Source organism: Hemicordylus capensis, chromosome 4 (assembly GCF_027244095.1).
Source record: "Hemicordylus capensis ecotype Gifberg chromosome 4, rHemCap1.1.pri, whole genome shotgun sequence".
NCBI classification, from domain to species: Eukaryota; Metazoa; Chordata; class Lepidosauria; order Squamata; family Cordylidae; genus Hemicordylus; species Hemicordylus capensis.
The window spans coordinates 94,198,474-94,225,341 of NC_069660.1; the positions used below are offsets into that span (position 1 = coordinate 94,198,474).

At 44.8% G+C, this 26,868-nt stretch overlaps 1 protein-coding gene across 2 annotated transcripts in view; it reads right to left on the reverse strand.

The window, feature by feature from the left end:
• TUT4 (terminal uridylyl transferase 4) overlaps window positions 1-26,868 on the reverse strand; it is an 82,885-nt gene that overhangs the window by 4,133 nt on the left and 51,884 nt on the right. For both annotated transcript variants that reach the window (XM_053246543.1, XM_053246544.1), the window contains 10 exons: window positions 25,222-25,311; window positions 24,016-24,129; window positions 20,832-20,909; window positions 15,235-15,412; window positions 14,763-14,810; window positions 14,594-14,676; window positions 7,569-7,684; window positions 6,900-7,060; window positions 5,096-5,196; window positions 3,655-4,177 (listed from right to left, as the gene is read on the reverse strand). In XM_053246543.1, the coding sequence (XP_053102518.1) occupies window positions 3,655-4,177; window positions 5,096-5,196; window positions 6,900-7,060; window positions 7,569-7,684; window positions 14,594-14,676; window positions 14,763-14,810; window positions 15,235-15,412; window positions 20,832-20,909; window positions 24,016-24,129; window positions 25,222-25,311 (1,492 nt within the window). The remainder of the gene's footprint in view (window positions 1-3,654; window positions 4,178-5,095; window positions 5,197-6,899; window positions 7,061-7,568; window positions 7,685-14,593; window positions 14,677-14,762; window positions 14,811-15,234; window positions 15,413-20,831; window positions 20,910-24,015; window positions 24,130-25,221; window positions 25,312-26,868) is intronic.

Sequence of the window (26,868 nt, forward strand, 5' to 3'; positions counted from 1 at the left end):
CACGGGGAATTTTGCTTAGCTCTGCTGCTCCCGAGTCGTGCGGTGCCATCTAATTGGCCCAAAACTGGCATTTGTTTCCCTGTGTTTTATTTTTTTACAAAGACGGGAGCCATTTTGTGGCTCTGTTGGAAAAAAATGACTGCCAAAAATGACCTCCACGTTCATTTCTGGTCACCTCTGATCTACAGATACGCGAGGTTGGCATGTGCTTCCCCCTCTTTTTTCCATGTATGCCGAGATCGGGTGTCTTTTCCTGACTGCAGATACGCGAATCTGTGGATATGGAATCCATGGATAACAAGGTCCACCTGTAAACTGAATTGCAGGTCCGTTGTAATAACGGTTTAATAATGTTTTGCTTCTACTTATCGATGAGTCTGTGTGTCACTTTTATAAAGTTAGTCCTTGCCACTAGTTGCAAAACTGAGATAACTGAATAGAGTACACTGAGGAGTTGTTATAACATTTTCTAGATTGATTGTCCCAAGAATTTGTAATTGGGAGAGATACTACCTCTGAACACATGAGTTCTATTTAGCTATCAGACTGAACTGTTGGAAGATCTATGTTCAATGAACTTCTGTAAATCATTAGTCCATTATCCCATGGATTAGTGGGACTGGCCTACTTACTGCAGTTATTTAAATTTTGACAAATCTCTTACAAAGGTTGCGTAAATGAATACAACACACTCCTGTGTGAGGTTAACAAAATAATATAGGAGAAATCATTTGGATTCCATAAACTACAGTGTAAATTATAAATATTGCAGAGATAAAATTGAACACCCTCCTCCGCAATTCCACACAGACAATACATGCATATAAATCAGTTATTTTCCTTTTCATCACACACAAGGAAGTTTTAAATATTAAAAACATTTGGTTTCAATTGAAAGTTAAATTGAAAGCTTACAGTTTTTACTCGTACTCAAATAAGTGTGGAAATTAAAAATAAAGGAGGCCACCTTAACTTCCATGCCATGTAAGCAATAAAAACAACTTTGTCCAATCTCATATTATGCTGACTTTACAAATTAGGCTCCAAGCTCCTACACTTTGCATCAGGCACAAAATCATGAGGTGCATCTTAGAAAATGATTGAGAAAGCTGCACCTGTTGAAATTCTGTTTGGATGCAACCCTCACCAGCCCAATGTTGAGTTGCAAGACTAAGGAAAAGTGAGGGTGCATGGGACCTAATTAATAACCAGTAGAACAGACAAGATTGTACAAAATCTTCACTGCTTACATAGTGTTCAAATTAAGGTGACCACCTTAACTTGCCATTTCCACACTTTTTGGTGCATGAGTGAAAACTAAACACATTCTGAACCCAAACGTTTTTGATATTTAAACGATAAATATAATAGGAGTGAACAGTTTATGGGCTGCCTTTTCCACTGCAGCCACTTGCATGCAGGCATGCACACACACCCAGGAAAAGCTGGTCCTGAAGTTTAGAAGATCTGTCAGAGCAACGTCTGATGTGGTACAAGGGGCTGCAGCTAGAAACAAAAGTTGGCAAAAGCACTTTCACTCATGCATAGAACCTCTTTGGATCGCAGCCCTATCTGTTGTTTGGAAATCAGACATATGAATTACATCCAGACTAGTACTTGCACAAGCAGTACAGGTTATTTTCACCAATCCCCCTTTCCTCTATAGCTCCCAGTATCTCACAAAACTATGTCCCTGAGGGTCCTGTATCCCTTATAAAAGTGGCACAAGGGGCTACAGGAGGAAGGGGGCATTGGCAAAAACAACCCCTCCTTCCCTGCACAAGCAAAAGTGTTGCATTCATGCAAATACTACCCAATGTTTCTCAGCAGAAGTCCAGATTCCTTTAACTTTAAATAATACATCAAGGTTTTGTGGAACCTAACTTCAGCATGAAGCTACCAAGTGAAGCAGCCTGAAGATTTGGGCTGTGAAGTCACCAGCATACTGATGACACTCAGTTCTATATTTCATTTTCAGCAGATCAGGGAGGGGTGAGGTGTGTGGAAACTCTGAACTGCTGCTTTATCATTGTGAGAGACTGGGTGGATGGATGGAGAACAAACTGAAATTTAATCCATATAAGATGAAGATACTGGTGATTGTGGATCCGACGGATACATAAATGGCCTCTCAACCTGTTCAGGAAGTAGTGCATTTACACACACACACACACACACACACACACACACACACACACTCACTCAGGTTTTCAATTTGGGGATACTTTTTGATCGAGGACTACTTTCAGAAGTCCAAGCAGAAGTGATGATGAGAAGTGCCTTTCAACTTCAGCTGGTGTTACAGTTGTGGCTCTCCTGGAAAAGTCTGATTTGGCCAGTTATCCATGCTGTGGTCACTTCCAGACTAAATTATTTGTTTTTATTAGTATATTTATTAGGGATGGTTGGGTTTTTTTCTTTTTCACTAGTACTTGCACAAGCAGTGCAGTACAGTATAGGTGATTTCCACCAATCCCCACTTCCTTCTATAGCTCCCTATAGGATACTGATTTTATCCTGAAAGGCAGGATAAAAGTACTTCAAGCAAACAAAATTACTGTAACACAGGGCACATGGGGCTTCCCTCAAATCATTCAGAAACTTCAGTTGGTACAAAATGTGGCCACTTAACTATTAGCTGGGCTTGCACTGTGGGAGCATATCACTCTGATTTTGTTTAATTTGCTCTGGCTACCTATTTGTTTTCAGGCTCAATTCAAGATGCTGGTTTTAATATTTAAAGCCATAAAATTTTTAGGACCCAAGCACTTGGAAAGCTCTGCCTTTGCCAATATATACTTCCACATACACTCTGGTCATCATCAGAGGCCCTGCTTTGGGTGCCTGGGCTACATGGTGAGCAACAACAAGGAGCAGAGCCTTTTCAGTGGTGAAAAGGCTCCCTTCATTGCATGCCACGTGAAAACATTGCTTTTTAGGAGAACTTTTAATGCTGCTGTTGTTGTTTCATGTATGTTGTTTTTAAGGATACTGCCTGACATCCAGACTACTGAAGTAAGTGGTAGAGCCAGTGGGCACTTCTCCCAGAGCACTCACAAATCCTTCTGTCGCAGCAAAAACATGTTGCTGATGCAGCTCTGTCAGTTCTCTTACATGCATATTTTTGTGCAATGTGTTTCTGCTGCAATAGAGGGCTTTGGGAGAGCAGGATATTGCTCTGGGAGCAGTGCCCACTGGCTCCATTGCAGAAAAACTGAGAGCTGCGGGGGCAGTCCTGCTGAGTGTTTGGAGGTGCTTCGGTAGCCTGGATGTCAGCCATTGCTTTTAGAGAGTTCCTTCTGTTTTATTTGTATGCTTTGGCTGTATTGCGTAAAGTTATAATGATCAATGTTATTTTATTGTGTTTTATGTAAGGCTTACAAACAGTTTGGTTCCTGTTGGAGAAAAGCAGGTGGAGAGTTTTAATGTAACAAAATTGGAGCTACAAAGTACCCTTCCAAAACCCAACCCATATTTCTGAACCATTCTTCATATATTTTTAAATTGTAGCCTGGAAAATACTAGGCAGTAATCTCTTTAAATGTTTCTTCGTACACTCCCTCAATAACATAGAGAGATGTAAAAGGTTCAGAAATGTTTAGCAAAGAAGTCATCAGAACTTGAACAAAACAGGAGACAATAGAAGAGAGTTACCTGAATTCCCCGCAGTGCCATTGTTCACCAGTGAGTTTAGAGTCACAGGGTTGTGCCAGTGTCCCTCATGAGTACTGCTGGGGATTCCTACAGACCTGGCAGCAGGTTGTGCAAAGATTATACTGGGATCATTCAAGCTGACGCTGCTCTGGTTATTGGGTGGGTTGCTGCCGCCAGCTCTCACAGAAAACTGAACATTTGTAGAGTGAGGAGGATTACCCGGTGCAGAGTGAATCACAGGCCACGAGGTGTTAGGAAGTTGAATTTGGTGGTGGTGGTGGTGGTGGTGCATCTGAAATAGTCCCAGGTTAGGCAAGGTGGAATACTGACCTGGAGGAGATTGGGGAAAGTTAAACAAAGGCAGCTGGACCTGGTGGGGTGCCTGTGCCCCTTGCTGGGGTTGTAGAGCATGCTTAGACTGGGATATTGGTTGTGGCTGAGTTTGGTTAATGGAGGCTGGCGGAGAGGAATTCTGGGTAAATTGCTGAGGCTGTGGAGAGTAAGATGACTGACGCGAATCAGACTGGAAGGGGAAAAAAGGATGTAGTTTGGATTAGTACATCAGTTAGTTAAATGTGTTCTGTTTAAGCACCTGACTCCTTAAAAAGTCCTCACTAAGAAGTGCCTGCCAGCTCCATTTATTATACTTGAACTTAGAGAGGCAGTAAACTAAATCCTTCCACTGTACAAAGCTCAATTAATGAATGTTTCACGGAAAGTAAATTCAGTGAATTCATTCTATAAACAAAGCCCTACCATTGAAAAATAGCCTCTTTAGATATTATTGGCACACATTACATAGTCATGTTGATCCATTGGGGGAAAATCCAAGTCTCAATCCAGTAATGCCTTTATGAGGAACAACCAAAGCGACACAATCAAAGTTTTAAGCAACAAGCTTTCAAGTTCTCCAGAATTCATCAGACTGAATGTTGAGCAAAGGAACAACAAGGGTGGGGAGCTGTGGGCTGCTGGAAATGTTGCAGAAGCTCCTAAAGTATGCCAGCTCCCTCCAGAACCCGTTTTTTTGTTACTTAATATCTAGCCTAATTATGAGTTCTGGAGAACTTGAAACCTCAAAAATTTGTGTCATTTTGGTTGGTCCTAATAAACGTATAATTAAGAAATGCACCCTACTAATTTTCACTCACATCTAGCATCTTCTTTCTTTCTTTCTTTCTTTCTTTCACTCTAAAACATTTTGAATCTCCACCTCAATCCGATATTTTTCAAATATGATCTCTAATAATATACTGTAGTAGCTCAAATAACAGGTTTTTAAAATATCTTCATACATAAATATCAATACTATAATTTTACAAAAATAGATTTCTTATAGCAGGAAACGTCACAAGCATTACTGCTTTTTTATTTTGCACACCAGTGATACTGGTTTATTAGAAAAATTACTCATTGTAATATTGTATCAAATGGAACTTACACATTCAGATGGCTGTCTAGTACGTAAGGGTCTTTCCACTTGCTGTTGAATTGATCCAGTTACCTGCTGTGAGTTTACAAGGCTTCGGACTAACTGAGGAGCTAAATGATGAAATTCAATTAATGTGTGTGTTCAATATAAATTAAGAAATCAAACCGTGACTTTATTTGTTGTATCTTTTGCAACAGGGCTCTCTGCCAGAGACAAGCCAATTTAAAATTGCATGAGTATGTTTCTTCTACAGTGTAAGCTACTGCACCAAAACCAAACAAGTTACCACATTCAGCTCAGCTATGGTCTACTATAAGTTAACCCAGAAATAAAGCTCTTGTCTTAGTTTGGCAACAGTAAGATGTTGATCTGTTACAAAAAGAAAAGTGTTTCCCAAGATAACTATTTCTCTTTCTGGAACTGTAATATTGAAGGTCCAAAAACCTTTTTTCTATGTTTTAAAAGTTGAAGGGGAAAGGGAACTCTTGAGGCAGTTTAGCAGGGTATACTGTGAGGCTGTTGAAGGACTTTATAGAACAGGATACTCTAGTTCCCAGAATGTAACTTAGAATTGCAACAATGTGTCAGGGAAACAGGCCTAAATATTTAAGAAAAGGCTAAGAAAGATTTTCTGTGTAATTAAAAGTTGTAGAGATTTGCAGTATCAGGGCTTAGAAAATACAGAATTGACTTCCAAGGTACAGAAGTAGCACCCACACCCTGCATCGATAGCCAGGACCATGAATATAACTGCTGGATCACCAGAAACAAAGCTGGAATAAGAGACTGTATTATGCACTCGTTAATCTGAGAGAGAGAGAGAGAGAGAGAGAGAAAGAGAGAGATACACACACACTCTCTCTCACTAAGGGCGTATATAGTAAATCCCGTGATATGTGGCATATCTCACGAGAGTTTTGAGAGAGTGGGGGAGGGCGGGCACGGAATAGGGCTGAGCATCAGACAAAGGGGCAGCTGCTGCCAATGAGGGAGGAGGGAGCGAGCCAGCCGGCGAAGGGAAGGGTGAAGCAAGCGATTTGATGGCAACAGAGGCAACAGAGGCAGTGTGGGGGGAGCCAGCCGGCGGAGGGAGGGGGGAACGAGTAAGTAAAAGGAAGCTGGCTGGCAGAAAGTGAGCGAGTGAAGGGGAAGAGGGTAGCAGAGTGAGCAAAGGGGAGTGGGTGGCAGAAAGCGAGCAAGCGAGTGGATGGCAGAGAGTGAGCAATAGAGCAGGGGCTGCGGTGGGGGGGCAAGGAGAGGAAAATCCTAGCGTGCATATGCTCTGCGCAGGATAAGCTAGTTTTAATTTAATTAATAACTGAGCTGTGCTATGGAATGAATGCAAGTACACTAAAATGTGGTCTAATGTAATGTAACTAATAAAATATCCTCACAACAACAAGTAGGAAAGTCGGACACCATGTCCAGAAAATGCCCATGCCTGAACTCTGGCATTCGCCAGGAATACACTCAGACAAGTAGAGTGTGGGCAACAAGAATGCTTCTATATGTGCCCTCATTGTTTGAGGAAAGGCAGGCACCAAGAGGAAGATGCCTAATGCTGATAAGAATAACCATGATATAACAAACTGAGGAGGCAGTTCCTTAAGTACGCAATCCCCTAAGTTCTCGGAGAGTTTAGGAAACTGAAGATTTCCTCATTTATTTTCCAAATAAAAATAGCCAGTGAAGAAAATTCATAGCCCCAAACTCAAAATAAAAATGAACATCTTCTGCTAAGAAAATAACCATATTTTCTAAAGACAACTGGAAGTGTCAGAATGTATGTGTGCATGTGAAAATAACATTTTACCTGGAACACCATTGTTTCTCTGTCTTGTCTGTTTGAATTCAGGACAATCCCTTCGAACATGTCCCACGTCACCACAGATAAAGCATCTCTTTTCTCTAGTCTCTCTGTCTTCCTCCTTGACTTCCTTTTCATCATCTCTCTCATTCTCCTTTTTCTTCAGCCTAAACAGTAAAAATTAATAAAGTGTGTTGTCATATCAGTTTAAGCAGAAGGACAACAAATATAAGCAGCAGCTGCTTCTGCTTGCCCCTTGCTGCCTACCGCTTGCTGCCCTAGACCATAAGTAAAGAAGGCAGAAGCATGTTATTGAAGGGTGTGGGGCTCGAGGGAATCTAATTTTATGAGCCTCAGAATTGCTTGGAGAGTTACCCAAATTTTCCCCAATTTGGGGGGAAAGAAATCAGATAATTTCCATGTAATTCTGTGCAAAGCAAGAGTGGGGGAGCTTCCCCTTCACTAGTTTTTGTCCCTGTTTCTGAGGTAAATGCTGGTGCAAATATTGAAAAGGGACATAAACATTCCTTTGAAATGACTCATTAAATAGATCTTATTGCTCTTCTCTTGATATGATTTCCACATTTTCCCTTCAAGGCAGAGGGCAGTTGTGTTATTGTTCCTGAAAGCACTGAAAGGCATAAAACTGTTGTGATAGGAGTGTATTTTACTAACCTCCTCCTTTTGGGGCAGTCCTTCATGTAGTGCCCAATTTTGCCACAGACTCGGCAGCATCTATCATTGGGTGCAAGTTCTCCATCAGTCAAAACTTTTGAGTTAAAAAAATACTCCTGAAAAGGGTCGGGAGGGGGGAGAGATACACTGTTAACTATAAAAGCTCCCTGTGTTCACTTTCTGTAAAGAGGAAATAGGTGAAAGGGGGAAAAAGAGATTGAACAGATAAGCAGTGGCATATCTTTGGAAACAAATGGAAGAGAATCACCATCACTTCCAAGCTTTCCCACTCCCTCCTGAGGAAGCAGCACTCCACAAGGGAAGAAAACCAGCACCCTTTGTTTTCCCAGTTTTGCCTGTGCTCCCAACTCAACCCCATCATCTTTCCCTCATCATCTTACTCAACTTCCTGCTCTCTTGCTCAAATACTCACATCCCTTCTCATTCCCTTCTAATGCCCTCCTTTATCTCTCACACATCACTCTTTCCAAGTCTTTTACTAACCCACCTGCACTGGTGTGCTCCTATGCTTTCCACATTCCTGGAGCAGTTTCCTTTGGCTCATCCTGTGACAGTGCTATGTGGGCCTCAGCCTCTCTTGCCTCTTTCTGTGGGGTTGGTGCCAGAAGAATCTACACGTCTGTTACAACGTCCACAGCCAACAGGCTCCAAGCTGTCAGGTTGGGATCAAGTTCCAGGATCACCTGCTACTTCATCCTCCTCTCCTCCACCCAGACAAGGTTCCCCAGGCCTTTCAGGGGATAAGGAATTCCCAGGAAGGGCAAGGTGTGAATCCCAATTTAAAGGAGGTCTGCTCAAGTGAGGGCTGTGTCCACCTCAAACTGGGGGTGCTTTGATTTGAGCAAACTGAAAAGCCACCATCAAGCAATCAAGCAATACAGTACATTAATTAAGACCACCCAAAAAGATCCAACATCTTAAGTACACTTTCTTCATAACTCTTCATTAGGATTGAGGTTAAGAAAACCAAAAAGAGAAAGGGAATGGCTGGGCATGATTAAAAGCCCTGAAAATTTGTACCTTGTAACAATTTTAAGATGGACTTCAGGAACTACAGCTTGCTTACCTGTAACTTTGGTTGTTCTAGTGGTCATCTGTCCTTTTACACCAATGGGCTATGCGCTTGTGCAAAGACCTCGTCAGAACCCAACAAGCTCAATTCTCCTGTTTTAGGTGGAAACCCCACCCCCAGCCGCTATATGCAGCTTCACCACTCCACAACCCCTCAGTCATGGGAGTGCGCCCTCAGTAGATCCAGTGGGGAGGATGGGAGGGTGTGTAAAAGGACAGATGACCTCTAGAAGAACCAAAGTTACAGATAAGTAACCTGTAGTTCTTCAATGTGGTCTCTGTCTTTTATAGTGATGTGCCCGGACAGGTTCGGAGGCCATTCTAAAGGACTCCAGACCGGTCCGGACATGAGTGGTTCGGGTTTGGATAGATTGGGTGGGGGGTTGCTTTAAGGGTGGGGGAGCGTTTACTTACCCCTCCCGCGCTTTCCAACCGCGGCGGCCGTATTTCTTTTAGCTATGGGGCGGCAGGATATCTCCCTGCCGCCCCTTTCCCGGCTTGGCTGCGCGTGCGCCCTTACTTCCCTTATCTCTTTAAGCGATCGGCGTTGTTGGCTCTCAGATATTCTTATGTTCTGTTGTTTCCACTTTCCTCTGTCAAATGCCCCTGCCGCTCCCTCCCCAATGTAGCTGCAAAGGCTGTAAGAAGCCTTTGCCTGCCGCCCCTTCTCCAAACGGAGCTGCTGCTGCTGCTGCTGCTGCAGCAGCAGCAGCAGCAAAGGCTGTAAGAAGCCTTTGGCTGCTGCCCCTTCTCCAAACGGAGCTGCTGCAAAAGCAGCTCCATTCGGAGAAGGGGCGGCAGGCAAAGGCTTCTTACAGCCTTTGCAGCAGCAGCAGCAGCACCATTCGGAGAAGGGGGGGCAGGCAAAGGCTTCTTACAGCCTTTGCAGCTACATTGGGGAGGGGGCGCCAGGGGCATTTGACAGAGGAAAGTGGAAACAACAGAACATAAAAAATCTGAGAGCCAACAATGCCGATCGCTTAAAGAGATAAGGGAAGTAAGGGAGCATGCGCAGCCAAGCCGGGAAAGGGGCGGCAGGGAGATATCCTGCCGCCCCATAGCGAAAAGAAATACGGCCGCCGCGGTTGGAAAGCGCGGGAGGGGTAAGTAAATGCTCCCCCACCCTTAAAGGAACCCCCCACCCCAGTGCTGGACCACAGCTCCGCAGTTCCGTGCACACCCCTAGTCTTTTACGCCAATGGGCACATAACAAGCTAGCATCCAAGGTGGAGGGGGAAATACAACAGAAATATGGATGCACTATACAAGAAGTATTTATTTCAAAGAAACAAAGAACATCAACTGAAAACAGACTGCAGGACAGTCCTGCCAAACTTAGCATCATTCCGTGCCCTGGCATCAATAGCATAATGAGGAATAAAGGAATGGGGCAAAGCCCAAGTAGCTGACTGACAAATAGTGTCTAATGGGACCACACGATCAAAGGCCACAGAGGCTGCCATGGACCTAACTGAGTGTACCTTAATGGTCCCAGGCAATTGTTTATTTGCCAACCTATAGCAAATAGGGATGTGACCAAAATGTATTCTGCGCCGGCAGGGGTGGTACTTTAAGGGCAGGGGAGGGTGTACTCACCCCTCCCGCCGCATTTCCCCCACTGGCACTCTGTGGCCGGAAGTAGCGACCGCGCATGCATGGCAGACGGGCACGCATACACACTAAACGGGCGCACGCGCAGTCATTACTTTCAGCCGATGAGGGAAACAGGGCGGCAGGGAGGAACGCTGCCGCCCCAAGGGGCTTACAAATAACGGAGCGCCCCAAATGAACAGAATCCAAAAGGGGGCCGAACCTGTCCAAGAAGCACCTCTGAATAATACTCATCCAGAGATGCGCATGTGGAAGCACATATGTGGTGGCAGCCATACGGCCTAACAGGCTCTGCACAGAGCACAGAGTCTGTGGCCCTCCAGCCATGAAAGCAGAAGCCAACTGTACAAGTGTCCCTATATGGGCCTCTGGGAGGAAAAACTTTCTCCAAATGGGTGTCAAAGATCAGCCCTATAAACTGTATCCTGCGGACCGGTCCAACTGGAACTTCCCGAAGTTGACCTGTAAGTACAGGCCCTCCAAAGTGTCTATGACTGCGTTGAGAGAGTCCAAAGCAGCCCGCTTTGACCCCTCTAGAATGAGCCGATCGTCAAGATATGGCAATATTTGTATCCCCTTTTCTTGCAGGAACACCACCACAGTGGCCAGACACTTTGTAAAGACCCTCGGGGCTGTTGTCAGGCCAAATCGTAGGGCCTTGAACTGATAGGTAATCTCCTCTATTTTGAAACGCAGAAAACAGCTATGTTGTGGGCAGATGGAAATATGATAATACAAATCTCTCAGGTCCAAGGAGACCATCCATACCAGTATGTCCTGCTCCAACAGGGTCAAAATAGTCGGCACTGGCACTGGCAGCATTTGGAACTGCTTGTAAGCGAGGTGACTTTTCAGGCCTCTGAGGTCCAATATAAGGCATTGACCACCATCCAGTTTCGGAACAATGAAGTACCGGGAGTAGAACTGGGGCTTGTCACATTGGTGACCTTTTCGATCGCATCCTTCAAGAGGAGAGCACAGACCTCCTACTCCAATGCTGGAGCTGACGGTGTAGTCACGAGCCCAGACAACGGTGGTGTCTGGCGAAACTCGAGGGCATAACTTATGCGTACGACAGTGAGGATCCACTGATCCACAGTCACCTTGTCCCAATTCACAGCGAAGGGAGCAAGGTGGGTCCGAAAGGCCCAATAGTCATTGCTTTTTAAAAAAAAAGTATTTGGTCGCTACTTCTGAAAGGCAGGCTTACTGGCCTGGAAAACAGATTTGTATCGAGGCTGGAACTTGCTAACTCAAAAGGAATGCTCTGAGGAAGATTGTTGCTGTGGAAGAGCTTTAGCCTGCTAGTAAGGAGACCATCTGAACTGTCTCTGCGGTTTAGAGGCAGAGGAAGAGTAAAACATAAGATTTTGCTGTACTCCTCAGCGTCTGCACTTTCTGCAAAGTCTCAGCAGTCTGTTCCGCGAAGAGGCTAGAACCTTCTAAAGCAGGGGTGGGGAACCTTGGCCCTCCAGCTGTTGTTAAACTACAAATCCCATCATCCCCAGCCACAATTATTGTGGCTGGGGATGGTGGGAGTTGTAGTTCAAAAACAGCTGGAGGGCCAAGGTTCCCCACCCCTGTTCTAAAGGAAGATTCTAAATTTTAGCTCAAGCCTCATAGGTCAACCCGGAGGAATGCAGTCAGGCATGCCTCCTAAGAGCCACAGATGTGGCCATCACCTTTGCTGGACATTCCACAGAATGTCTCACAGAGTAAAGTTCCTGTTTTGCCACCTGCACAGCTTCACGCAGGAAGGCCTTCGCTGGATCCTGCTTATCCTGGGGCAGGAGGTCCAAAAAGGGGGCCACTTTTCTCCATAGAAAATTGTTATACTTGGCATTATAGGCCTAGTAGTTGGCAACCCGCAAATGTAGAGCTGACGCCGAACAGAGTCTCCTCCCAAAGGAGTTCAACTTCCTCCCCTCTTTATCACCCGGCGCAGAGTGACTGTGACCCTTAGACTTATTCAAGGAGGCCTCCACCACAATGGAATTTGGCATCGGGTGATTCTTTTAAAAGGCTAAATTGTCGTGTATCTGCACCCTATAGAAATTCTCCAAACATCTGTTGGGTTGCTGGCTTCTTCCAGGGCCCACGCATGACTTCCAATAAAGCCCTATTAAGTGGCAGAGACGCTAGTACTTTAGCCTCCACATCAATGAGACCGAATAAAGGGTCCAGTTCCGTTTTTTGTTGCACATCAAGGCTCACCCCTAAAGCCGATGACATGCTATCACATAGGCTGAGTATTGTTTCAGATCCTCCGATGGAGACACAGGTTTAGAGTCCAATTGAATGTCGAAGGGAGACGATCTCAAAGAGACTAGGTCTGAGTTCGGAGAGTCAGGGTCGCTCCCCTTCACTATCCGTCTCAAGAGGTGAGCCTTTGGCTTCTTGACCAAAGGTGCCTCCGAAGAAGAAGCTGGCAGGGGCTTCTTCTTCTTGGGAATAGGAGGCAGATGCTGTCCTGCCGGTAGAGGAGGGAGTTGTGCTGGCTTCTTCAGTGGTAATAAAGGGACCAAAGAGGGAGTTGCTACTGAAGGTATAGCAGGCCTAAGCAACTCATCCGATGGCACAGAAGGAACCAGAACCACAGGTGGGTCCGAAGCAGGCGCCGACTGTATCAGTACCGAAGCCAGGTGTTCTAGTGCCGGGGGAGCGGAGTTCAAACGCTCTGACAGTATTGAAGAAGCCATTTTAAATGACTGCTTCAACTATAAGGCCTCTGACAAACGGAGGGCCAAGTCCCACAGGGCAGCGCGCAAGCGAGAAGCCCTATTCTTTCAAGCCTGCTTTGTGAACCCTTGGCAATGAATGCAGGTCTCGACCACATGGGATTCCCCCAGGTAAAGAAGACACTCGCTATGAGTATCAGGGGAAGGGATCTTAGATCCACAATGGACACATTTTAAAAAAGTTTTTCAAACAAACAAACAGGAAGAGTATGGAGGGCAGATTAAAATGCCAAGAAAAAATGCTACTGCGTGCAGTAAAGAAAACAACAGGCATGAAACAGGGAAAAACAGGAGAAAACACAAAAGGATTTAAGAAAGCCACAGTCCTACTTGTTGCAGAGCCGAAGATTCCACGACATCTACTGAAGTGCAGATGACGAAGATTGAGAGGAAGTGGAGTGGCACAGCTGCATATTGCAGCTGGAGGCGGGGTTCCCGCCTAAATCAGGAGAATTGAGCTTGTTAGGTTCCGACGAGGTCTCTGCGCAAGCACATAGCCCATTGGTGTAAAAGACAGAGACCACGTTGAAGAACTTGCGCTGATTGGCTCCACTTGGTGCTAAACACAATCACAGGCTTCAGCCTGGCTTCTGAGGTGAAGAAGAAATAACTATTGCAGGGTTATTTCACCAGGCCCAACCCCTGCCCCGCTTTTGCTTTGTTTAACTAGCCTTTCTAGTTCTGGAGAACACAAAAACTTGCTTAAGATTTGTCTTTTGGTTAACCCAGGGGCGAGTCCCCATGAAGCAAAGTGAGGCGACAGCCTCAGGTGGTGAGTGTGCCTTGGGGCAGTGAATATGTGCATACTGCCCAATCCCCTGGGAGTGGGCATCACTCACCTACCAGCTGCTGCCACCCCAGCCTAACCTCTGCTGTCACCCCTATGTTTGGTCCTGGCCCACCCCTTCCTCTCTGACTCCTCCTACTGACTCTGTCCCCTCCTCTCTAACTCTGCCCACTGACACTGGTACTCTTCCACCTCATCTTCCAGGCACACACTGTTTTGCTGACCCCTGTATCATACACTTTTTCCAGCACCAAAATCCAACAAGCTTGATGCTGGAATGCCATGGTGCCAATGAGACACGGGCTGGTGAAACTATGTCTGGAAGGTGAGGGGAAAGAGCAGTAGCATCAGCACCAATCTCTGATCTAGCAGACAGGGCCAGGGAGAAGAGGGCAGAATGAGTCAGCTCCCAGCTTGTCCAGAGCGCAGGACCAGTGAAGATGCAATTTGTGACTTACCTGGAGCAGCACAAGTTGACCTCACCTGGAACCACCTCTGGGTTGGACCTAATAAAGGTATTGCTTGATTGTGGCTTTTAGAATTTTTCTTCTAATGAACCTACTTACTTAATTGTAAACTGCCCTGAGCCATTTCGGAAGGGCGGTATATAAATCAAATAAATAAACAAACAAACAAACAAACAAGGCTCCCTACTTTTTGTAGGGGTTTTTAGTAGGGGTGCTTGAATTTTTGAATGCCCTTGCTTTGAATAATTGTTCCATCTTTGTAATAAGGTACTTGCTCATTTCTGATTATAGCAAAAGAGTGAGAGAGTGCAACAAAATGGGAGAACTTACAGCTTCTCTTCCCAAGATTGGATAGAAAGGGGTACCAAATAGTTTTCTTCCATTGATTAATGCCTTCATTATGAAATTGGTCACTGTGAAAGAAAGGACAAAAAAGATTAAATAACTGTGTTCCTTTAGAATTTCATCAGCTCTAAGTAGTAGTTTTATTAAGTCTTACTTTTTCTTGAAACTCCTGCACCCAGGTTATGATTCAAGTCAAAAGGATCTGAACAAAGTGGGGGAAATATGAAAAGAGCAGATAAAAGTTTTTGGTAGCATAGTAATTTTCTCCCTAGTTTAATGTATTAATTTGTGTGTTTATGAACACATAATATATTCATATTTCTAGAAGAAAAATATAAACTGTTATAAAATAGAACAGTGAGTTTTAATACAAGCTGACTTATTTGTCTTATTTATTCCAATTGGACTTTTCATTGAATAAGGCAATTTAGTCAGGATGTCAGCCTCTAGGTTCAGAAGGATTATTTAATAAGGCAAGTCTCCTATTAACAAATGCTGTCGGTGTAGGCTATACAAGTCAAGTTTTTACCATCCTTAATGCAGTGTAATTTAAAGATGCTAAACAAGTGAGAAAGTTCCTCCAAGAAATACATTTTTTTACTGGGTAACTAATATTCCACAAGTACCTTCAATAGCAATGCATTTAGATGTCCACTGTTTTTCAAAGGTGGTTAACAGCTTCTTCTGCCGAATGCTGATGACATATTCCTTGAAGTCAAACTCTTCAGTGTAAAACCGCAGTAATCCTAACCAGAGTTCTCCCAGAGATTCTGTGTTCTTCCCAAGAGAAGGTAAACGGTTTTTCTGTATAAAATTTATAGCAGATTGCATTAATGGGGAAGAGTTTCATTCGAACATAATACTTTTAACTTTTGGGATGGTTCTGAAGTAATATATTATGAAGTAGGTTAAATATGCAAAGCAGGGAAGTTGTCCTTCATGTACATTAGCTGACATTCTAACAAAGTGCACAGGTTAAGAGGCTTTGAGGGGATGTGACAAGGCCCACATGCCACTCCCTCAGTCCTCTGAGTAAACTGCTGTGCCAGCAAGGGAAATTTCCAAGCTCTGCCCATATTCTGGAAGTACTTTGTAGGAGAGGAAACGTGTCACTAACCCCCAGAGTGCTTCTGGAGCACAGGCAAAGCTGGGAACTTCAGCCATTGGTGCAACAGCATGCAGGGAAGAGGACTGGAGGAGATGTGTAAGGACCTAGTGTGCACATTTTGTTAGTTAGGGTGTCAGCCATCGACACATACAAGCAGGAAAATAAAATAAAAGTATTTTCTACAATCATGAGAAATGCTCTACTTGGACAGGCTTCAGGTAAGGGAACTCCCTCTCCTAATGCTGGCAGTGCAAAGAAAGATAATTCCCTGGCTGAAATAAGCACTACTATTGAAAAAGGAAACTCCACCTATTGTAATACAGACACCCCACTTGCAAGCAGTCACCAGGAATATGATGGTTTTATTTTGAGTGGTGGTTTGTTTGTTTTTTAGTTTGTATAGTATATTGGTATTTCAACTGATTGTGAGCTGCCTTGTATGTATTATAGAAAGGTGGAAAACAAATACAAGTATTTGTATTTCCAGCAGAAGAAATCTGTACTTCCAGCAGAAGCCTGCTGGAGGAGAGAAGAGGAAAGACACCTTCTAGCCTTGGCAGGCCCCAGAGTGAGAGGCTGGGGTCCTTGCCTGGCTGCTTCCTCTTCTGCTCCCCCCTTCGTTTGCCATCTGCTCCCCCCAGGACTGTCTGTGTTGGTGAGTTCCCACAGGATTGGGGCCAAAGGTGACTGGGCAGTTTTTGTTCCTGAATTCCACCTGCTGGAGCTGCTGCCCAGGACTATATAGGCACGCTGCCAGTGCCGGTGGGTCCGGCACTGGTGTGGCCACCACCAAAGCAGCGACACCAAAGGGAGTCACCCCTTCGGGGGACTACAAGGGTGAGGGTTGGACCTTCTGTTCAGTTATCAGATTATCAGATTAGGGACAAGTTACTTAACAGTGGGGCTTCTGTTTAGTTAGTTTAGCTGTTTTTAGAATTGGGCTGAAATTACTGTAATGTGTTTGGGTTCATCTGGAGATGGGGAGACGGGACACCTTTGAATGTGAGGCAGCTATCCCAGTGGTGGTGGGGAATAGAAGAAGTAATACTGGCAGGTCAGCAGGCCGTTCCAGGGGAAGGGTGTAAGAAATTTAATTGCTATCCCCTCTTCCAGCTCTCTGACCTTGGGGAGCACTGCCAACAACCCACATAGCCTTATCCTGCTCCTCTGCAATGCCAGGTCGGACCAAAATAAACCTGAACTCATCCGTGATTTGAATATGGATGAAGGGGCCGACCTGGTGGGTATTACTGAGACTTGGTTGGGAGAGGCTAGTGGCACAGTTTGGGCCCAGCTTCTCCCTCCAGGATATTCTGTAGAGGAGCAGGTGAAGGGACGTGGGTGGGGAGGTGGAGTACCTGTGGTCTATATGGATAACATCTCCCTTACTAGAGTCCCTGTTAGGGTATTAGACCATATTGAATGTGTGTACTTAAGTTTGGGGACTAGGGATAGATTGGGACTTCTGTTGGTGTACCGATCACCCCGCTGCCCAACGGAATCCCTTACTGAGCTCACGGACTTGGTCACGGGGCTCACATTGGAGTCTCACAGACTTCTGGCGCTGGGGGTTTCAATGTCCGTTTTGGGACCAATTTGTCCAGGGCAGCTCAGGAGTTCATAGTGGCCATGACAACTATGGGCCTATCCCAGGCAGTCTCTGGATTGACACATATTGCAGGTCAAACGCTTGATTTGGTCTTTTACTCTGATCAGGGTGGTGTTCCGTGGGTGGGGACTCCTGTAATCTCCCCATTGTCATGGCCGGACCACCACCTGGTTAAGCTTAGACTTACAACCGCTTCCCACCTCCGCAGGGGCAAGGGACCTATTAGAACGGTCCACCCGAAGAAGTTACTGGATCCAATAGGATTCCAAGAAGCCTTGGAGGGATTTAATGTTGGCTCTGCTGGTGATCCTGTTGATGCCCTGGTTGAGAATTGGAACAACTTGCTCACCAGGGCAGTAGACACAATTGCTCCTAAGCATCCCCTCCGACCCACTTCAAAATTGGCGAAATTGTTTTGAGGTCACTGGGACGAAATTGTTTTGAGGTCACTGATCTCCAGAAACGGATGCAGTTGGCATATCAACCGAAGTTGATAGAAAGCACCTGTGGCCACCACCTCAACCTGAGAAACCAGGGAGAGGTGTGAATCCAGAAGTACTCCCAAACTGCGAACCTGTTCCTTTGGGGTAAGTGTGACCCCATCTAGAACAGGTAGATCAAAATCATGTCTGGGGTTCTGGCCCTGCACAATAAGTACCTCCATCTTATCTGGATTCAGCTTATTCTCCCTCATCCAGTCCATTACTGCTCCCAAGTAGGCATTTAGGGAGGATATGCCATCTCCTGAAGAAGTTGACATGGAAAAGTAGATCTGGATGTCATCAGCATACTGATAACACCCTGCTCCAAATCCCCTGATGATCTCTCACAGCAGTTTCATGTAGATGTTAAAGAGCATTGGAAAGAGCATGGAGCCTTGAGGAACACTATATTTAAATTCAGATTTTGAAGAGCAGCAATCTCCAGTCGACACCATCTGAAACCTATCCGAGAGGTAGGAGCAGAACCACTGTAAAACAGTGCCTCCCACTTCCAAAACCCTCAGGCATTCCAGAAGGATACTATGGTCGATAGTATCGAAAGCAGCCGAGAGACCCAAAAGGACCAACAGAGTCACACTTACTCTGTCAATTCCCAATTGGAGATCATCCATCAGGCTGACCAAGGCAGTCTCCACCCCGTAGCCCGCCCCAAAACCAATTTGAAATGGATCTAGATAATCAGTTTCCTCCAAGACTGTCTGGAGCTGAGAGGCCACCACTTTCTCAGTTACCTTGCCCAGCCATGGGAGGTTGGAGATAGGCCTATAATTGCTCAACTCTGAGGAATCTAATGCACGTTTCTTTAAAAGAGGTCTTAAGACAAGGAGGCATCCTGCCCTCCCTCAGAGAGGCATTTATAATTCCCACCAAACCTCCTACAACCGTCTCCTTGCTAGATAGAACAAACAATTTTGGACAAGGGTCAAGAGAACAAGTGGTGGACTTCACCGCCCCAAGCATTTTGTCCACATCCTCAGGAGTCACAAGCTGAAACCAATCCAGTTGAATCACATAAGAGGAGTTGTTGGACACCTCCAATTCAGACATCTAATTAATTATGGAGTCCCCATCTAAGTCGGCCTGAATCCGAGAGACAACGGGTCACTGATGACTCCAAATTCTGATTCAGGGGAGGAGGGGCAGATACTAGTCCCCTCACAACCCTGAACAACTCCGCTGGACGTGAACTTGCAGAAGCAATACGAGCAGAAAAGAACTACTTCTTTGCTGCACATATTGCCTGAGCATAGGTCTTTAAATATGCTCTATGTCATAATCTGTCTGATTCAAGTCGAGTCTTTCTCCATTTGCGCTCCAGTTGCCTAACTTGCTGCTTCAGCCCCTTTAGTTCTTCTGTATACCAAAGTGACCTCAAAACATTGGTGACCTCATTGTCCCAGCCACTTGCAGGGCTTGTCCCAGCCACTTGCAGGGCTTCTTTAAGCCTCCCATGTGCCAGCTGAGAAGTGGGGAGAGTGGCCATTTAAACTTTATACCTCCCTGCCAATCAGCTGATCAGTGGGGAGGTTTAGATGGCCACTCTCCCCACTGCTGTGTGGATAGGCTTAAACAGGCTGCACGAGTGGCTGGGTGGGTGCCTCCTTTGTTGCCTCCTTAAGTCTCCCTATGCGCCAGCTGGGAGAGTGGCCATTAAATCTCCACTCTCCCCACTTCCCAGCTGGCATGCAAGGAAGCTTAAACAGGCAGCACGAATGGCCGTGTGCCTCTTTAAGCACCCCAGCTGGAAAACGGGATTGCATGCGGGAAAGACACCCAGCTACTCGAGCTTCCTTGTTAAGCCTCCCTTCGTGCCAGCTGGGAAGCGGGGATGCTTAAAGAGGCGGCAGGAAAGGCACCCGACCGATTGCACTGCCTCGTTAAGCTTCCCTGTGTGCCAGGCCAATCACACGGCCTCGTTAAGCCTCCAGCCGACAAGCAGAGAGGTTTAACGAGGCAATGCGAGTGGCCAGGTCTCTCTCCTGGCACCTTAAAGCCTCCCTGCACACTAGTTGGGAAATGGGGAGAGTGGCCATTTAAATTTTAAACCTCCTCACCCATCAGCTGATGTTTTAAAAGATGTCCTAGCCACTCACACCACCTGAGTGTGGAACCTAACTCCATTTTGGAGGTTAGGTTAAGAATTTGAATACTGGGGATTCACCATTCATGGGACTTTTCCAGTATATAACACGACAGTACTGGAGGGCTTCCTGTACTCCCTCTCTCTAGCCACTCATCTATCACCTTAACAGACCACCAACTCTTTGAGCCTAAAAAAGGAGAAAATGTAGCAACAGGCAGGCAAAGTCACCATAGGAGCAGCAGTGTGAGAGTGCCACCTATCAGTCCCATTTAGAGGGCCAAAATAAGCACCTGAAATAGTGCTGTAGCTGTTAAGGAAAGTAGGCAGAAACAGAAAGGAAGGACAGGAGAAGTTTATCACTTGGTTCCTCTCTGGGGCACCTTAAGCAATTGGCAAATCATATGACTCAAGCCATCCGCAGTTCATGTGGGACTCTCTTCTCACCCCCACCCTTGCTATCATGAACAACCCCTATCTTTCATCCTCAGAATCAACACAGGGAAGATAACTTTGTCTGCCTAGAAACACTTTGTTCTTTTCATGCTTGTCTGTAAAATGGCATATATTCTCATCTATGCAGAGATGCGGTCACATCCTTGCCACATCTGAAAACAGTGAAAATCCATGGGGAAAACATGAGAGTATTCCTCTGTAGCAGCTTCCAAAGGGGTAATAATAGAATTTGATCTGGTAATTCTATATTTCTTAAAAGCTTCTGTTGAAAATCTGTCTATATGTATGGCTTATGAAACTGCTAAGCCTTTGTTTGCTCCCCTTTTCTTTGCCCACAGATTATGAGACCTCCTAATGTAGGAAATTTGGAGGTTTTTCCCCATTTGTGAAATGTCAACCACATTGCTGGTACTTCATAAATAATTATAATAAAACTAGACCTAAGAACTCCAGAATTGGAACTTTACCAGTTCATCAGTATCGTCAAAGAAAAAAGCATTCCACCCATCAACCATTCTCTGGGGAATCTGTTGTCCATCAAATATCTAAAGACACCATGAAGAATAAAGATAGAACATAGGAAAGATTTTAACAAATCCAGAATAAGAAATTATTCATTGATAAACAAGAACATTACAGAAAATTGGCCAAGTAGATCTACCAACAAAATATAGACTATCAACAGTTAATAAACACACTAAGCCTCAAGCCTTCCAAAAAATTATATCCTCTTACTTAAATGCCACACATGTGGGTGAGGCGAGTGGTGGATTATAGTTGTGGTTACTTAGTGATGAAGGCTCTATATATGCTTGCAGTGGATTTACCAAGCCCACATAAGGGGAAGAAAAATGCTGAATCATCTCCTCCATGCTTTCCTTTATTTAGTTCACGCTGCCACCATCACCTGAATTATCAACAGAGTTTGATGCATACTCCCTGGGCTTGGGTGGAATTCCCATGGAAACTCCCTCCTCTGTTATTGGAAAAGTACATATGCCTTCCATGCAGAGGCACACCAAGGTATTTTGGGCACCTGGACCGCCTAGCCATGAGGCACCCCTCCCTTGCATGCGAGGCCCCCCGAAACCACCTTTGGGGGTCCTGCCCCGCCAAACCTCCGTTCTGTGCATTAATTCTTCCCGCAGCTGAGAGGTGGCTGCGGTGGGGGGGTGGGGGGACAGAACGGAGCAGTCCTTCTCCCTTCTCCCCTGGCAGCAGCGATCTCTATACTGCACAGGCGTGCCTCACAGTTTATTAAAGACACTGGCCCAAACAGATGCGACCAGCGTCACTCCGGGTCTGCTCCACTTCCCCCACCACAGACACCTCTCAGCCGCGGTAAGACTAAAACCAGACACAGCATGGAGTTTTGGCAGGGCAGGTGTGGGGTGGCTGCTGGAGGACCCTGGCCCCAGACATTTGGAGGCCCCCCCCCAGACCTTGGAGGACAGGACTGGGTCCCCAAGATCCGGGAGTTAGTGAGCCTCTGCTTCCACATGTAAGCTTACATGTGGTGAGAAAACTGGTAGAAAGCTGAACAATCCGAGACATGTTTTGCACCAGGGAAAAGCCCTTTCCAGCTCCCCTTTTCCTGAGTTAAAAATCTACTCAACGAGGTTGGCTAAAATTGCCAAGAACAAAAAGAAAAATAAACTTTATTCAAAAATACTACAGAAAGGTAGTTGCAAGAATATTTCAAAAGCACCCCAGATGATATCTGGGACAGCACACTTTAAAAATCATGGTTACCCAGTTGCAAAGAACTGGAATGTAGCAAAACCCAAATTTACCTTTAAAAGCTTATAAAGTCTTTCATGACGCCCTGGATAGATGGGCACAGGCTATTGTTTCTTAGCTTAGTTACGTTACAGGTACACAGTCCTAAACCAGTTGCAAGGATATACAGAGCACACAAAAGGAAAATAAAAGTCTCATGCAAACTGACTAACAAACTGTTCCCTAAGAAAATGCTAGCCTGTGCCCATCCATCCAGGGCACTGTAAAAGACTATAAGCTTTTAAAGGTAATTTTGTGCGATTCAGCATTTTTCTTTCCCTCACGTGAGTTTGCTCTAATACAAAGGCTTGGTAAATCTGCTACAGTGCTCAAAAAAAGACCTGAACTACAAATGTGTTTGACATCTCATATAGTTAAGGGAAAATATGGTAACTTAAAATCAAGAGCTCACTACTCAGAGGGTCAGTGATTTATTTCCAGTCTTGCAGAGCGCTTTCGGGTTGTGGGGAGTGCTCCAAACTAGGGATGTGCACAGAACCGGGCAGGGGAAGTACGAAGGCTGGGGGTGGGGTTGACTTTAAAGGTGGGGGAGGGTGCACCTACCCCTCCCTTCGCCTTCCCTCCGCCAGCGCTCCGTTTGCAAAAGGTCCGTCGGGGCGGCAGCATACCTCCCTGCCACCCCATTGTCTCGTTGGACCCTACGTCAGCGGAAGTACCCAACCCACCCGCATGCGAGCATGATGTGTGCAGGCACGTCGGGTACTTCTGCTGACATAGGATCCGATGAGGCATTGGGGCAGCAGGGAGGTACACTGCCACCCCAACAGACCCTTTGCAAACGGAGCTGGGGAAAGGCAGAGGGAGGGATGTGCACTCTCCTCCACCTTTACAGTCAACCCCCACCATCTTTAAACCGGCGGAACGGTTCGGAGGCCCATAAAGGACCTCTGAATTGGTTCCATGCACATCCCTACTCCAAACTCCAAGGGCTCCGGTGCAGCAGCAAGCATACAGTGGACTGCAGGAGTTGCACAAGGTCTATTGACAGTTTCACAAAGTGCACCCGCTTTGTTAGTCAGGAAGTCAGTAGCTACAAATACATGATATTATGTCATTTCTTTGATTTTAATTCCATTTGCAAATGTTCACTTTTTTTTTTAACTTAAGAAAATTTTTCATTATACAAAGCATGTCTATATATAAAATATGCCACCCCAACATACACTATTAAATTTATTATGCATTAATGTTCTAAGACTATACACAAGGAGCATATTAATTTCTTCTAAGAAGTGTGTTCTGCAAAGCAATTTTGTGATGCATGAAGCAGCTAGAAGAAAGATTCACTGTTACAAAGCCAAGAGGCATTGGAATAACTAGGAAAATACATAGCTGTTTATTTATTTATTTTTAAATAAACAAACACTTCTGAGAAGGAACCCTGTCGCCTATTAAGATTATCTGGAAAGGATCTTTATCGTTATGGTTGCCACCAGCTCATTTGGTGGTGACACAGGCCTTCTCCGCAGCTGCCCCAGGGCTTTGGAATATGTTCCCTGCTGAAATAAGAGCATCTCCTTCTCTGTTTGCTTTTAGGAAGACTCTCAAGATACACCTGTCTTCTCAGGCTTTTAACTGAAATTAATTTTAAAGTGTTTAATTTGTTTTTATATTATGAGACTGTTTTTGTTTTATGTTTGTTTTGTTTTAAATTCTGTACACCACCTAGAGATGTACATATCAGGTGGGATAAAAATTGATAAATAAATAAATTTAAAAAACAATATTTCAACAATTCTTCAAACACAGCCATAAAGTAATAGCCTACTCTGGTCTCACATGCAAAGTGAACGGAGAAGAAACAGATTTCTCAAAATATATCTTTCATGGCATCTTTTCCTGAAAACCTACCTCTTGAAGAACTGGGATAACTGGTGGATTTCTCTGTTGTAAGAAGTATAACACCATGAGGATATAGGCATATGAAGACAGACTCCCTCTGGATGCATCTCCAATGTCACAGCGCTGGTCAGATATATTTTGAATAAAATACTAAATTTTTGTGGATACTTAGCTCTAAAACAATGACACTGAACAAGGCATGTACTTTTTCATAACAAAAGTTATTTTGTGATGTTTCTAAATCTGAGCATAATGGATAGCATCTACAGCAGAAGCCATTTTCTTTTTCCTACCCTCCTTTCTCTGCAGCCCTCAGAGCCACTGAAAAAGCTATCCTCAAGAAGCTCCTGGCAACAGTGTGGGATGCTCTGATAGTGGCTGCAGGAGAAGGGCAAAGTAGCACAGAGATTCCTTCCAATCCAGTAATGGAAGGCATCTCTGTGTGGTTTCCAGGTTCTAGCTTCTCTCCCTGCAGCCACTGCCACATCATCCCACACCACTGCCAAGAATCCCTTGACCCTTGGGAATGTACCTTTTGGCTGCAGGAAGGGAGGTAGGAAAGGAAGAATTGCTTCCACTATCCCTTCATTAGGCATGTGCCACTGTGGATGCCATCCAATATTTCCAGCCTCTTGCATGCACTAAAACATAACAACAGCCAAATGCACAAAAGGACCCATGCACTGATGGAAGGCACCAAACACCAATCAATTGTCAAAGAACTGTATAACTACTTCTACAAATCAAAATACAAGTCACACATTCTACCATTCTCTACATTCTACCAAGTGGTGAAAAGATAGCCAACAATAAAGCTACATGTCAAGTGCATAGACCCAAAGGGTAAGTTACAGTTAGAAGACCATCATTTTAGAATGACAAGAAAGCATATAATAGTATACAATGAAGTATATTAAATTCCATTACTACAGCTGGCTTATATCTTCTCTAACAGATACTGTCAAAGTGACTATGAAACCTTAATTTTGTACTGACTGATATGATTATACCACAAGTAGCTTCAACAGCAATACCAAAGACACTGTCTGAAAGCAGGATTTTCATCTAAGACTTGAACATGTCAATATAAAAAATGGTTTAGAGTATCATTTCCAAAACAATTTGCACTGGAATCAATTTAAGCTGTTTAAAACAGGGCTTGCTAAGTCCACACAACACTTACACACAAAAAACCACACTTGTCATTCACATTACCTTTGCAAAAACTTTCATGGTATATCCTAAGTATTGCACTCTTGGATCAATGGCTGCATAGGTTGCAAGCATTCTTGTGTTGTGCTGTGCCTGGAAAACATATTGAGGCATAGATATCAAGAGGGAGTTAAATACACTACAATTTTCACTGCAATCATATAAACCATAAACTCCCCTGCTAACTGAGCAAAAAGGCACCAAGTGGTGATTCTCTTTACTGAGCAGGGGGAGAGCAACTGGCCCTATCAAACCCCAGCACAGCATTCCAAAAGTGGCTATCTTATGTTTAGATATCTAATGATCCTATCTCATGTTTCTATTTTATGTTTCTTTTTAGATTATGAGCCCTTTGGAGACAGGAAGCCATTTTATTTTATTCATTCATTCATATTTATGTAAACCGCTTTGTGAACTTTTGTTGAAAAACTGTATATAAATATTCGGAGTAGTAAACAATATGCTATGCACACTGTGAAGATGCTGAGAAGCAAAGGATTAATAGTTGGTGGCTGTGTGAGCCTTGATAAGGAGGCATGGCTATTTGCTTCAGAAGAGTTCTGTGAATGATTGACAGCAGAAGGCAGTTAGAAAACAACAGCTGGCATTGAGGAAGAGAAGGATCAGTGGAAAAGAAATGAAGTCTGGCTCAGAGGTGAAATAGAGGCTAGTGCATCGACTTTTCCAGAAGGGTGGAGGGATTCTGGAGGAAGGTAAGTAAAACAATGTCCTGATTTAAACATTGTATCAAGAAAAATGGAGTCCACTGAAAGGAAGGTGGGGGGGGGGATATCCTTCAAACAACACTTCCAAAGAAGATACCATTTACTCCTAAGGCCAAGAATGGATATTTAGTAAAAACAAGTTGATTACCGGTAACAGGTGATCTTTTTGGTGATCCATGTTCCCTCACAACCTGCATTCTGCACCTGCGCAGTAAGCCTTGTGGAAAAACTCAAAGCTCCATGAGGTGCTCTTCAGCTTTGCTGAATTGCGTGTGGCGCAACGATTATTTACAGCAGAAGAGAACCTTTCTCCTCTCTTCCTGACCAGCCACTGCGACGAGCAAAGAATGTACATTGACGGATTCGCGTAAGTTACTATTACCATGGAAATATCTAGCTGCGGCGAAGGTTGGGTGGGTGTTAAGAGTGAACATGGATCACCAAAAAAACAGGTTGCTTACCTGTAACTGATGATCTGGTAGAGATCCGTCGATATCCATAAGAATGGGTTCTGCGCCTGCGCAGGAGTCACGCGGTAGCCATGCCTGAGCTTGTCGAAGCGCCGAAGCCACGCCCCCACGCTGAGCGTTCTATATAAGGCGTGTCTTTGGCGCGAAGTCCCTCAGTTCTTGGACGACCGCCGTGGAGGATGACCATCCAGAAGACGAAGGTGAGTTCATCCAAGGTAAGTGCTCAATAAAGGACGTTGCAAAGGGCTGCACACTGCAATGCACATAAAGGTAGTCCTACTGCAGAGGGGAGGTCGGGAGGGTCTTATGGATATCGACGGATCTCTACCAGATCATCAGTTACAGGTAAGCAACCTGTTTATCTGGATCGAGATCCGTCGATACCCATAAGAATGGGTGTCTAGCGAGCTCCAAAAAAGGAGGAGGGGAGCAGTAGGAATCAAGGCAGCACCCTT